General features: G+C 42.8%; 2 protein-coding genes across 2 annotated transcripts; one reads left to right on the top strand and one right to left on the bottom strand.

Annotated features, from left to right (window-relative positions):
- Positions 1–2,729: 2,729 nt before the first annotated feature.
- Ddx1 (ATP-dependent RNA helicase Ddx1) lies at positions 2,730–6,280 on the top strand. The gene is made up of 12 exons (XM_076816498.1): positions 2,730–2,883; positions 2,994–3,045; positions 3,124–3,311; positions 3,382–3,581; positions 3,663–4,133; positions 4,214–4,383; positions 4,450–4,612; positions 4,881–5,067; positions 5,139–5,429; positions 5,503–5,720; positions 5,800–5,920; positions 5,983–6,280. Exons 1-12 carry the CDS (start codon positions 2,868–2,870, stop codon positions 6,099–6,101), a joined length of 2,196 nt encoding a protein of 731 aa, XP_076672613.1. The 5' UTR covers positions 2,730–2,867; the 3' UTR covers positions 6,102–6,280.
- Positions 6,281–6,646: 366 nt separating this feature from the next.
- Positions 6,647–9,043, bottom strand: LOC143371390 (uncharacterized). Its single transcript, XM_076816515.1, has 3 exons — positions 8,901–9,043; positions 8,617–8,784; positions 6,647–7,849 (listed from the first exon to the last, which is right to left on the bottom strand). The coding sequence occupies exons 1-3, from the start codon at positions 8,930–8,932 to the stop codon at positions 7,720–7,722; spliced, it is 330 nt and encodes a 109-aa protein (XP_076672630.1). The 5' UTR covers positions 8,933–9,043; the 3' UTR covers positions 6,647–7,719.
- Positions 9,044–11,422: the final 2,379 nt, after the last annotated feature.

The raw sequence follows: 11,422 nt of genomic DNA, 5'->3' as shown, positions 1-11,422 counted from the left end.
ACGCTTGGTCGAGCGCGTGGTGGCGTTCGATTGGGGTGCGTTGGGTTTCAGGGCTTTGGTGTTGTTTTTGGAATTAATCGAGCTTGAGGGTTTCAGGGTGAATTTGAGAAGTGGAGTTGTATGAGAGTGGCTTCAGTTTTCGTACACTTTTTCCCGCTGTTTTGAAATTTCTCTTGTTGAAAGTTTATGTTGTTTTTTTTTTGTTTTTGTACAGTGTTTGTAGAATTGATTCTAGATTGTAGATCGGTTGCTTTAAGGGCTGACACCACTGTAATCGCCCGAAAAGGAAAGGTACCTTAGGAAATTTATTAAAAGCAAACTACGTGATGAATCTTTTTTAAACTTTCAGGACTTTTTATTGGATATTTAAGTTACGCGAATTTGTTTTTTTTAATTCGTTTAAAGCAGATTTACAAGCTGTACGGGATCAGTAACTTTGCGCTGCGAAAAAATCTGGTTGGTTACGTGGGAGAACTATGTCAGCGGAAATTTTTTGCAGCCCTAAGTTACTGGTTCTGTGCAGCTTATAAATCTGCTTTAAGTAAATTTTAAAAAAGATATTCGTGTAACATAAATATCCAATAAAAAGTCCTGAATGATTAAAAAAGATTCATTAGGTAGTTTGCTTTTAATAAATTTCCAAATATATCGTTACTTTTCGGACCATTACGGTGGTGTCCCCCCTTAACTTAAGGGTTTGAATACTGTTCGAAGGCAACTGTTACCGATGTATGATAGTGCTACTGTCTGAGAAGACCTTGGCTTTTAGGCAGAATGTCCCTAAAAATACCTCGAACGGTAGACGCAGGTAAGGGTAAAGCAAATACGCAATATTTCTGTGGTACAAGCGGCTAGAATTGGATTAGCATTAATAAACTTCTTTCTGCCATCGCACTTTCTATAATGACCGAAGAGACTGGTAAGAAATGGAGAATTTTCAATTGGTCAATTGGTTGTTCCTTTAAAATTATAAAGTTTGCATAAAAGATTAAAAGCCAATATATAAATCGTATATAAAACAGAAATGCGTTTCTCCTATGTACAGTTAATTATCTAATCTGAGTTTTTAAGTGTATATAGGTAAAGGGGTCAGAACAGTCATAAATATCTGGAATCAATAAAGACGATTTTACTTTCCACTTTTTACTCCGTTACTCGCGCACAATTTATAATTCTCGGCTTGAAGTAACATGAAATTTGAATTCCAGCATGAATATTTACAATATACATATAGAAATATGTAAATTAGACAAATTGGTTAATTACAGCGTCCAATTTCACTTCGAGGATGGGCAAGTATATTACGTGCAGAAAAGATATTCAAATCTATACGTATATTGGAAAATGATTTTGACGTACAGTGTGTGCGTTGAAGCAACGGTATCAAGCAACCATTGGATTTATCATCTTGTATTTCCAGATTAATTCGGTAGAATCAACATCTTGTGATTCTTGATTCCACCGAATTAATCTGGAAATATATACATATATATATACACACAGAATATTCCCTTTAACGCGAAAGTAAGCATTGTTAATAGTATTTGCTGTAGGCGCGGTCATTTTGTAATTAGGCTCGTTGACCCGAAGAATTAGGAACGAATCGATAGCTATTCTATAGAGCAATCATTCCTTTTCTTATATAATCCTTACAAGAGACTTGCGTGTGGCCAGGCGATACATCCCTTCGGTGATTAAAATACATAGTTTGGGGAAAGATCTGCTTTATGTTGAAGGTGAGACAGTGTCTGTTCATTATTACAACACTAACTTGTTATTTAGATAAAGGATCCTGTACAGGAAAGTGTAAAGACGACAGTAGAAAGTCTGTAAAATAAAAGGTTGGCTTTCAACAGAGAGAGTAAGCTACAAAATTAATAAAATCATTAAAGGAATCTTGATTTCACTGGACCGTAGTAAAATTCAATATCCAATGCAGGAGTTAATCAAACCGAAACCTAATCAAAATCGACAAACCATTTGAATTCGATAAATACTGTTCAATCTATTGGTGGTAAAACAGCAGGCGGTAAAACCACAGGCGAGACGTAGGATAGACCAGCGGTGACCAGCGGTGGGGCCCCTCACGCGCCTGCTTCCCCCTCCAAGCTTTCTTTCGCACAGCGTGCCTTCCGTTGTCAAGGAGACCGCGCGACGCTAAGGTCTGGGTTAGTCTCTCCGAAGACCCCCAGGGAAGTCCCCGAGTCCTCGGGGAATGGGTGCGGAGTATGCACCAACATCATGCGCGTGAGGGGGGGGCAAGCGGACGAATCGCTAGTTTGCCCCCGCATCAAGTCCTCCTCCTCAGGCGCGCTACTCCGCACCCGAGGACGACCACCGTGGAGTTTTAGTGGGTGCGAGCCCCACATAACCCCTGACCCACCTCCGAGGGTTAGGGGTATCCGTTAGGGATTTCTCCACGTCAAAAAAAAAAAAAAAAAAAAAAGTCTCTCCGAAGACGTTGCTTTGTGCCATCTCTTTCGACGGCATGTTCTCCTGTTACAAAGCCCAATTTTGTGCGTTCTGAAAATTTTCGCCAGATTTTGGCCAATATATCAGGAGAACATGAAATGGAAAGAGGTATACTAAATTTCAGCTTCGAAGGCATCGCTCTTATGGGATGTTTCCACTCTATCTTTTCCTCTTTGCCACATACAAGCTCTTACGCATTTCGTGATACGCATGGTAATGTATAGATGTCACTGGATGTCACTTTCCTGCATGCAGCATGAACCATAGATGCTGATAGATGCGCTAATGTGTACTAATGTGGGCTTGACGAGAAACACCGGCGAAGTTTATTCGAGTTTATTCTTCTAGTTTTACCAAACATTACTCTAGGAAGGACATAAATTCGCACCGTCAAAATGACTGCATTCGACGGTAAAAGTTTCTCTATTCAAAGTATTTTTCATCAGAAATACATTATTCTGGATGATACTCTTGGTAAGGTTGTCAAACATATTTTATCTATTAATAATACTTTGTTGTAGAAATGGGTGTTTTACCAGAGATCGCAAAGGCGGTCGATGAAATGGAATGGACGTAAGTGTCGCGGAATGATGCCAGGCAAAGCTGCGGTCTGTCGCCAAACGAGAACTTACACGCTCGCTTAAATTCCAGATTGCCAACGGATGTCCAAGCCGAAGCTATTCCGTTAATTTTGGGTGGTGGAGATGTATTGATGGCTGCAGAAACTGGTAGCGGGAAAACCGGAGCCTTTTGCTTACCGGTTTTACAGATCGTGTGGGAAACATTACAGGATATAGGAGCTGGCAAAACAAGTAGCTCCGCAGTACAGCATCAGCATCGTTCGTATTTTCTCAGCTTAAGAATAATTTATTTCCCTACGGAGAATACGATCGTTATTACTATTTGCAGCTACGCAGTGGTTGTTAAGTTTATTCGACAGAGGCTCAGCTTTAGCTGTAACTCCCGATGGTTTGAGGTGTCAAAGCCGTGAGCCGAAAGAGTGGCACGGTTGTCGAGCGAACAAAGGAGTTCAAGGGAATGAAAAATTCTTCTTCGAAGCAATAGTAACTGACGAAGGATTGTGCCGCGTAGGCTGGTCGACGAATCAAGTAGCTATCTTAACTCTCTTTCCCTCTCCTTGTAAGCGATAAGCTAGAAAAATTCTAATCAATGTTCAATTTATGGAACAGGCATCGTTGGATTTAGGAACAGATAAATTTGGTTTTGGTTTCGGCGGGACTGGCAAGAAATCCAATGATAAACAGTTTGATAGTTACGGAGAATCTTTCGGAATGCACGATGTGATTGGATGCTACTTGAATTTGTCCAAGGGTGAAATTAGTTTCTCAAAGAATGGTGCAAATTTGGGAGTAGCATTTACTTTGAACGCGCAGCAAAAGTCGCAAACCTATTACCCAGCTGTTGTGCTAAAGAACGCGGAAATGTCCTTTAATTTCGGACCGCAGCCCTTTAAGCATCCACCTTCGAATGATTACATAGCTGTTGCTTCAGCGTCGAAAGAATGTACAAAGGAAAATCCCATAAACAGCAGTCAATCTCAGAGCAAAGAAGACAGCAAACCAAAGTCCAACGCACCTCAAGCCATCATCATAGAACCGTCTCGAGAACTTGCTGAACAAACCTATAATCAAATTCAAAAAGTAAGCCATCAATAATAATACAATCAATACCAAAGTATTCCGTATCTTTTTAAAAATACGCATCAAATATTCTTACTTAGTTCAAAAAACATTTGAAAGATCCTGTCATCAAAGAGTTGTTGGTCATCGGTGGAGTCAGCGTAAAGGATCAAATCTCTACATTGAATTCTGGTGTGGATATAGTGGTTGGAACACCAGGACGTTTAGAAGACCTAATACAAGGCGGATATCTGTTGTTAACGCATTGCAGGTATCTTGCAACTCGCCGCGTACTCAATCCGGTGTAACGATTACTCTTATCGCGCGACGCTTTCAGATTCTTCATCCTAGACGAAGCTGATGGTCTGTTGAAGCAAGGATACACGGAGCTAATCGATCGTTTACATAGACAGATACCTAAAATTACATCAGATGGAAAGAGATTACAGATGATAGTGTGTTCAGCCACGTTACATGCGTTCGAGGTCAAAAAAATGGCTGTACGTATTTATAACTAGCTTTACTACTCGGCTTCCCGCGAAACTTAGTCTGATTTTATGAGAAAAGAATTTTTTATTTATTTTTTTTGTGAAAATAGTCACATTTATCTGGATTAGCTGGGGATAATGAGCTGGGACGCATTTCGTGACCTCAGAGATTACCGTTCGAAAGTTTTTAGGCGACAAACACTTTTTGCTTTATATATTAGGATTACAAGCTGCAGTTCTAACATTTTATAGAAGAACTATATAAAATGTCTTTACGTAGGAGCGATTGATGCATTTCCCAACCTGGGTAGATTTGAAGGGCGAAGATGCCGTGCCCGAAACCGTGCACCACGTTGTTGTAATGGTAGATCCACAGAAAGACAAGTCTTGGCACAATTTAAGGAGACACATAGAAACTGATGCTGTACACAGCAGGGATAACGTAAGGCCTGGAAGCAACAGCCCTGGTACGTCACAAGCTAGACAACGTATTTTTTACATCCGTTCCGTTTAATTGTGTAGCTGACTTACTTTTTAGAGACACTGTCGGAGGCTGTGAAAATACTGAAGGGTGAATATTGCATTCAAGCCCTCAAGGAGCACAACATGGACAGAGCCCTTATCTTCTGCAGAACCAAGCTGGACTGCGATAATTTGGAACGGTACTTGAAGCAGGCTGGGAATCAGTTTTCGTGCGTGTGCTTGCACGGCGATCGGAAACCTGCGGAGCGTAAAGCCAACCTGGAGAAGTTTAAGCGACAGGAAGTGAAGTACTTGATCTGCACCGACGTTGCAGCTAGAGGATTAGATATCACTGGGTTACCTTTCAGTACGCACTATTTCGATCTACCAAATGTACGCGTGATATTCTGGTAGAATTAATTCCACGACTTCCGCTGCAGTGATCAATATAACTCTGCCCGACGAGAAATCCAACTACGTGCATCGCATAGGCAGAGTCGGCAGAGCTGAGAGAATGGGCCTGGCTATTTCTTTGGTCAGCAAAGTCCCCGAGAAAGTGTGGTACCATGGCGAGTGGTGTCCCTCTCGAGGAAAAAAGTGTCAGAACACTAATCTCACTGACCAGGCTGGTTGTTGCGTGTGGTACAACGAACCGAACGTGAGTGTTAATGTAATTTTTATAACTTGTTCGTTTCTCTCTGTTGATCAATCGCCAGTTTGTTTTCACGCTCTTACAGTATTTAGCCGAGATCGAAGATCATCTAAACGTCACGATCCAGCAAGTCGACGCGAGCATGAAAGTGCCGCTGAACGACTTCGATGGAAAGGTGACGTACGGGCAAAAGAGATCGAACATGGGTACGCATTTCATGCATTTCCGCGACGCAGCGAGCAGTGCTCTCATACCTGTCTACTTTCAGGCTCGAACTATCAAAATCATGTTCAGCAAATGGCGCCTTACGTGAAACAGTTGTCCTCGTTGGAATCGAAAACGCAACTTCTGTACTTAAAACGGCACATGACTACCGCGGCGAATTAGAATGCTTCTATTAGATCTGCCCGGGACGTTTCGCGAATTAATCACTCGTGTTTCAGATATCGTATTCCAGCATGTTGGTCTAGGATCTGTATAATCTCTCGATAATTTATAAACATAGTGTACTTTCAGATATAATGTATAAATTTGTTACAAAGGATATAAAATCTTGATACACGAAACTTGGCGTCCAATTATTCATAGAGACCGCTCGATATGAATCGACCCGTAATGGAAATTTGCCTGACGGTTCTCTCGTGGAAAGAAAATATTCGTGACCTGTGTGAACGGCATCTGCATGTGTGTATATAAGACATACGGCAAGTGTTTATTGTATCGCTATAATCTTCATAATTGTACCATCGCTATTTCAATTACACAAACGTATGATACAGCGGCCTTGCAGCGTTTGGTTTTGTAATTCTCACAATATCTTCCTTTCCCTCTTCGCGTATGTGCATGTGCGCGCACGCGCAAGTGTTGCGATCTGAATTTTCGTACGGTACGCGTGTGTATATACATATAATATATATCATATACACTTAGAATTTACTAAATGACTTCTGTTTAATTACACATAATAATTTATACACATCTTTCAAAACGAAATCGTAAACGGCTAGAGTTACACAGTATACAAATCATACCGTTTCTTCTCCGCATTTCGGATATATTAGTGTACGTATCTCGCTTTTTGTTTCCGAATAGTATGTACTGTCCTCTTCGCGTCCAATGGTATTCTCTTCGCGCAGTGTCGGCGCCCAGCGGGAGTCGAGCTTTTATTATAGTCGCTAGTTCAATCAGCATAGACTCGCGATACCATTTCCCATCCCCCCCCCCCAACCCCCAACCCGATATTCAGACAGTCATCACAGAATGAGAATGAAATATTTTCTTTTCCTTCCACTTGTAATCTAAAAACATTTACAGTCGTACGTGCCATTCTCTGCGTTCATCGACGCACGCTCGGCTAAACACACACACACTCGCGACCGCATTAACTCGATGAATTATAATTTATATATAATATATATAACATATATATAATATATATATTCATTCATGTATTTATATGTATATATCAGTTTTATCATGTACACTACATGCCCGCCCCAAGATCCTCGCTTAAATAGCTTCGACAACTAAACGACTCGGGCCGATCAATACCCGTTCGCAGTATTTCATACGGTGGCCGTGTCATTACGTTTGATTGCATCGTACGCAGCATGTCGGCTTGCATTTTCATTGTGCAGTCTCGTCACGAATGTTCATTAGCCTAGATCTTCTTCGGGAAAGAAAGAAAGAGAATGTCACTCGCCAGCGACGAGGGACCGCGGGGCGGGCAAGATTAATTTCAATTTCCTAGCGATTTTCCCGAGTTATTAATCATTTACATCGCGTGTATTTGCAGTCCTCCCTTCAACGCGCTCTCGTCCATACGCTCGCATAATCGGCGCTGATCGAACGCGTCGCCGTTCGATCCCCGCCGCACTTTCAGCCGTCGGCCAAACATATTTCCTATGAGACACGCAATAACGAATTCATTTAAGAGTGATTAGATTGAAAACGGTCTTCTGGGCGAGGGACGTATATAATTAACGATCCAGTAACTCTCTCCCTCTTAGCACTCCGACTTCCCTTCCGCTACCACGCGAATACAGCGCGATCCGTCGTCCCCTCTGTTCCTAGGATCAATCCTGAATCCCATCCTCCTGAATTCACTTCGGATCACAGCGAACAGGATCTGAAGACTAGAAAAAAATGCTAAATCTCGGGCAGCACTGACGTTTTCTATAGTAATTGCTTCGACAGAATACGCGGCTACTTCTTTTTTCCCTCCAATCGCCGAACGAATAGGACAGTTGACGCGCTCGAGGCACAAATAGTTCCGTTCTGCTAACTCTCGCCATTCGTCGAAATGGACGAAGCGATCTTACGTCGGATCGAGCACGAACGAAAGATCGCGACACGTGGCGCCCCGATCGATGCAACGTGAGATCGCTTCCGGCACCCGCTAAGAACCAACGAAACGATGCAGAGAAGCGTAGAAAGGCACGATCCGCGATTAGGAAACGTTCAGAACCACCATTGCAGACTGAGGACATAATAGAGCATTTTTACTGCCTGTTCGAGAGGCGTAGGAAAGACTGTCACGTTAAAGGGAACTTCGCCGAACCTTGAGGGCAGTGGCGTACCCAGAGGGGGGCCAAGGGGCTTTGTAAAAAAAAGAAAACTGGATTTGATTGCTTTAAATAAATTTTTATAATCACCTAATGACTTTTATTGGATTTGAATTAAAAATATTTTCATCCGCTCGACTCGGCTCCCCCAAGATTAAATCCTGACTACGCCACTGCTCGGAGGCTTCGTTTTCCTTCGCGTCTCGAGACACCTTCGGCGCCCAATAAAACGTTACGTTATCGATTCACACGCCGAGCGACGGCCAGCCGAATTGCAGGAGAATTGTAATCGAGGTTTTAAAGAAATTACGACGAGTCGACTCGCGTCTTCGACTTACCGAGAGAACAGGGATGGGCGCCTCGCGTGGAAAGTGCATCGGTCAACATCGAGGACGATTATCCGGTCTCTGTGCATAGACGCGGCAGAGTTCCTCTTTCTAGAAACTTCCGTTTCCGGCTGAACAAAGAAACTAGCGCGAGACCACGATCCAGGGCTCCGAAGTTTTCTGAAAGCGGAGATCTTTGTTTCAGCATGAACGACTACGTTTACGAAAGACGAACACTTCTATTATTTCTCTGTGGGGCGACCCACAGTCGAGATACAATGTTACAATGGTCTCACGTTGGTTTCGCATCCGCGCTGATCGTGGTCATTCAAATAAATACGTCACAGGTCTAAATCGTATAGACGAATCTAATCTTTCCCGACACGTAGCTTCCTCTTCTTCTTTATCCCCCTCTCTTTTCATTCTTTTAACAACGATTTGCAGCAGTAATCGCTAATCACAATGACAATGATAATATTAATAATAACGACGATAATGACGGGATGAGATTGATGAGTATGATGACGAGATGACGATGACAATTAATAATATAACTACATTATCCGCATCAATAAAATCTGACTGTGTAAAGACAATTTTTTTTCTTTTATCGAATAACAGTTGTAACGATAAGACGATCACAATAAATGACTCTGTACTCCTTAACATAAACGCGAACATTTTAGCGCGAAACGCGTATCATTATCTACGAGCAGACGCTTCCTGGCTTCGTCAGAAAGCCGCGTAACGGATCGATCTTCGCGCAGCTCCGAATCCGTTCGATCTCCGATCTTGTACCTAGAACGATCGCTCCGCGACTGCCCATTCGTTCGCGCGTCGATCGAAATCTTCCGCATCCACGGATTCCATTAATCGCGCTTTTCTGTTCTCCGTCACGCAGATTCCAACCAAGCCCAGCCGGCTACTTTGACTCTTCGCTTCTTTCTTTCTTTTAAGGCAATGCTTTCAGCAATGTGATCCACGAGGGGAGACCATCCCCTCGCGCACGACGATGCTGCAACCGCGTCTTCCTACGGAGGATTACACAGATCACGGCCGGGCCGCCTGGAATCTGTCGCGGCGTCCGGGAGAACGTTACGTCCTTTCTCTTTCTTCGGTACAATTTTCACGACGCGTCTGAACGATCGACGGCAGCCCTCGAAGATTTAAATGCAAAATTTCCTACCGCGCCGCCTCGCTCCCGAGCGGCATACGCCGAAAAACGATAAACGTGCCTGGATCGTGTCACGTTCGCACGATCAATTCGACTCGCGAGACGCACAAAATTTCGAGTGAGCTTCGTCAAAGTGTCGATACGTCATTGCTTTGTGTTCGCACGAACCTGCCGTTACTGTATTTACAAATAATAGTAAACATAATAATAGTAATATAATAATAATAATTACTTGCACCGCTTATCCTTACATGTACATATTCACATGCCCGGTACATTGTACGTACGGTAAAAGAAAAGAAAAAACTTGTGCGATCGGCGTATGTATACAATATATATATATATATATATCTGTGTATATATCGGTATAATCGTGGCCACGTAAAATTGTTTCGTTTAATTCGGTATCCTCCGCTTGTTCCGCTTGCGTACGCGCACACAACACCTCGATTAATAATTACACTTACGAATTTCGTTTACATTCAACAAGTAATAGATAGCAAGTATCGTTCCACATTATTTTTTTTTTTCGTACGTTAGCGTTAAAACGTGTATCCGTTTGCGTATGCGTGGATGAGGGTGTACGTGTGTGTTATTGCATCACAGCCCGGTGAAAAACGGACAATCGATTACGTGACTCTGACATTTTATTCGCTTTCTTTTCCTGCTCCGGCGCCGCTGGACAGAGCGCTCGTAATTAGGGCGAGCGCCATTCGTGTCTATTCAGAAGAGAGAGAAAAACGAGAAGAAAAATAAAGGGAGAGAAAAGAAAACGGTATGGGAATACTCGCGACGATACTAATTACACGATATTACTCGTTCACACGTGCTGGCATACACGACAATGATGGCTCGCGTCTGTTTGTGCTGGTTGAACATTAATGTTTCACGGAAGTTTCATCGACAGCTTTAAATACACTCGCTCAAGAAGACACGCTCGCGCGCTACCTTTCTCTCCCTCGCATCCATTGGTCTCCTTCTCTCCCTCACACTCTCACGTCTGTCATCAGTTTTACAAGTAAAAATAACACCTCGTAAAGTTATAAATACCGTTTTACAAACTATGGCTTGTCAGTTATGTAATTAGTACGATAGGTATACATATATATGTACGCACACGGGCCCATACACTGATATTACACGAGAGAGTTACATTTACGAGGGTGTGGCGGGCTCGTGTTTAGCATGGTAATGGAGCAACCGTTATGCAATGTCCGGAATTTCTATCCTCATCGTTTCAACGGCCAGAGTATGCACTGATTTGCACGATCGGATGGAGCATCGTTCGGTGAACTTAAAGGCGAACATTATTACCCAACGTTACCGGATGAAAGTTTCGCGAGAGACACGATAAAGAAGGGGGCGCGTTCCGTTAATACGTATAAGATACCTCCAAAGAAGCGTTACGAGACGAGTACGCGGGGCGGTGTAAAGTAAGTTCGAGTGACGCGCCTGTCGTTAATTTCACAGCTTTTCCTTTCTTATCCGAAGAAATGTTCGCGAGAGATGGAGCAAGTGAACGCGATCAGATTTATTGCAAGATGTCTAGAGAAGTATGATAATAAGGATAGTAACACCGGATGCTCCCAATAGCAATACAGTCGCGTTACATAAACCTTCGCGGAACGTGGCTTAATTCGTATC

This window comes from Andrena cerasifolii, chromosome 7 (assembly GCF_050908995.1).
Source record: "Andrena cerasifolii isolate SP2316 chromosome 7, iyAndCera1_principal, whole genome shotgun sequence".
Classification (NCBI taxonomy): Eukaryota; Metazoa; Arthropoda; class Insecta; order Hymenoptera; family Andrenidae; genus Andrena; species Andrena cerasifolii.
This window is presented reverse-complemented; position numbering and strand designations above follow the sequence as displayed.

What these genes read in the sequence shown, in the direction of transcription:
- LOC143371390 (XM_076816515.1), bottom strand. Translation starts at nt 8,932, where the DNA reads ATGACCACGATCAGCGCGGATGCGAAACCAAC. An exon ending in AGCGCGGATGCGAAACCAAC is followed by an intron (nt 8,785 to 8,900) that starts GTGAGACCATTG and finishes CTCCGCTTTCAG; the next exon opens with AAAACTTCGGAGCCCTGGAT. An exon ending in CGCCCATCCCTGTTCTCTCG is followed by an intron (nt 7,850 to 8,616) that starts GTAAGTCGAAGA and finishes ATTTTTTTCTAG; the next exon opens with TCTTCAGATCCTGTTCGCTG.
- Ddx1 (XM_076816498.1), top strand. An exon ending in TATCACTGGGTTACCTTTCA is followed by an intron (nt 5,430 to 5,502) that starts GTACGCACTATT and finishes CTTCCGCTGCAG; the next exon opens with TGATCAATATAACTCTGCCC. An exon ending in TGTGGTACAACGAACCGAAC is followed by an intron (nt 5,721 to 5,799) that starts GTGAGTGTTAAT and finishes ACGCTCTTACAG; the next exon opens with TATTTAGCCGAGATCGAAGA.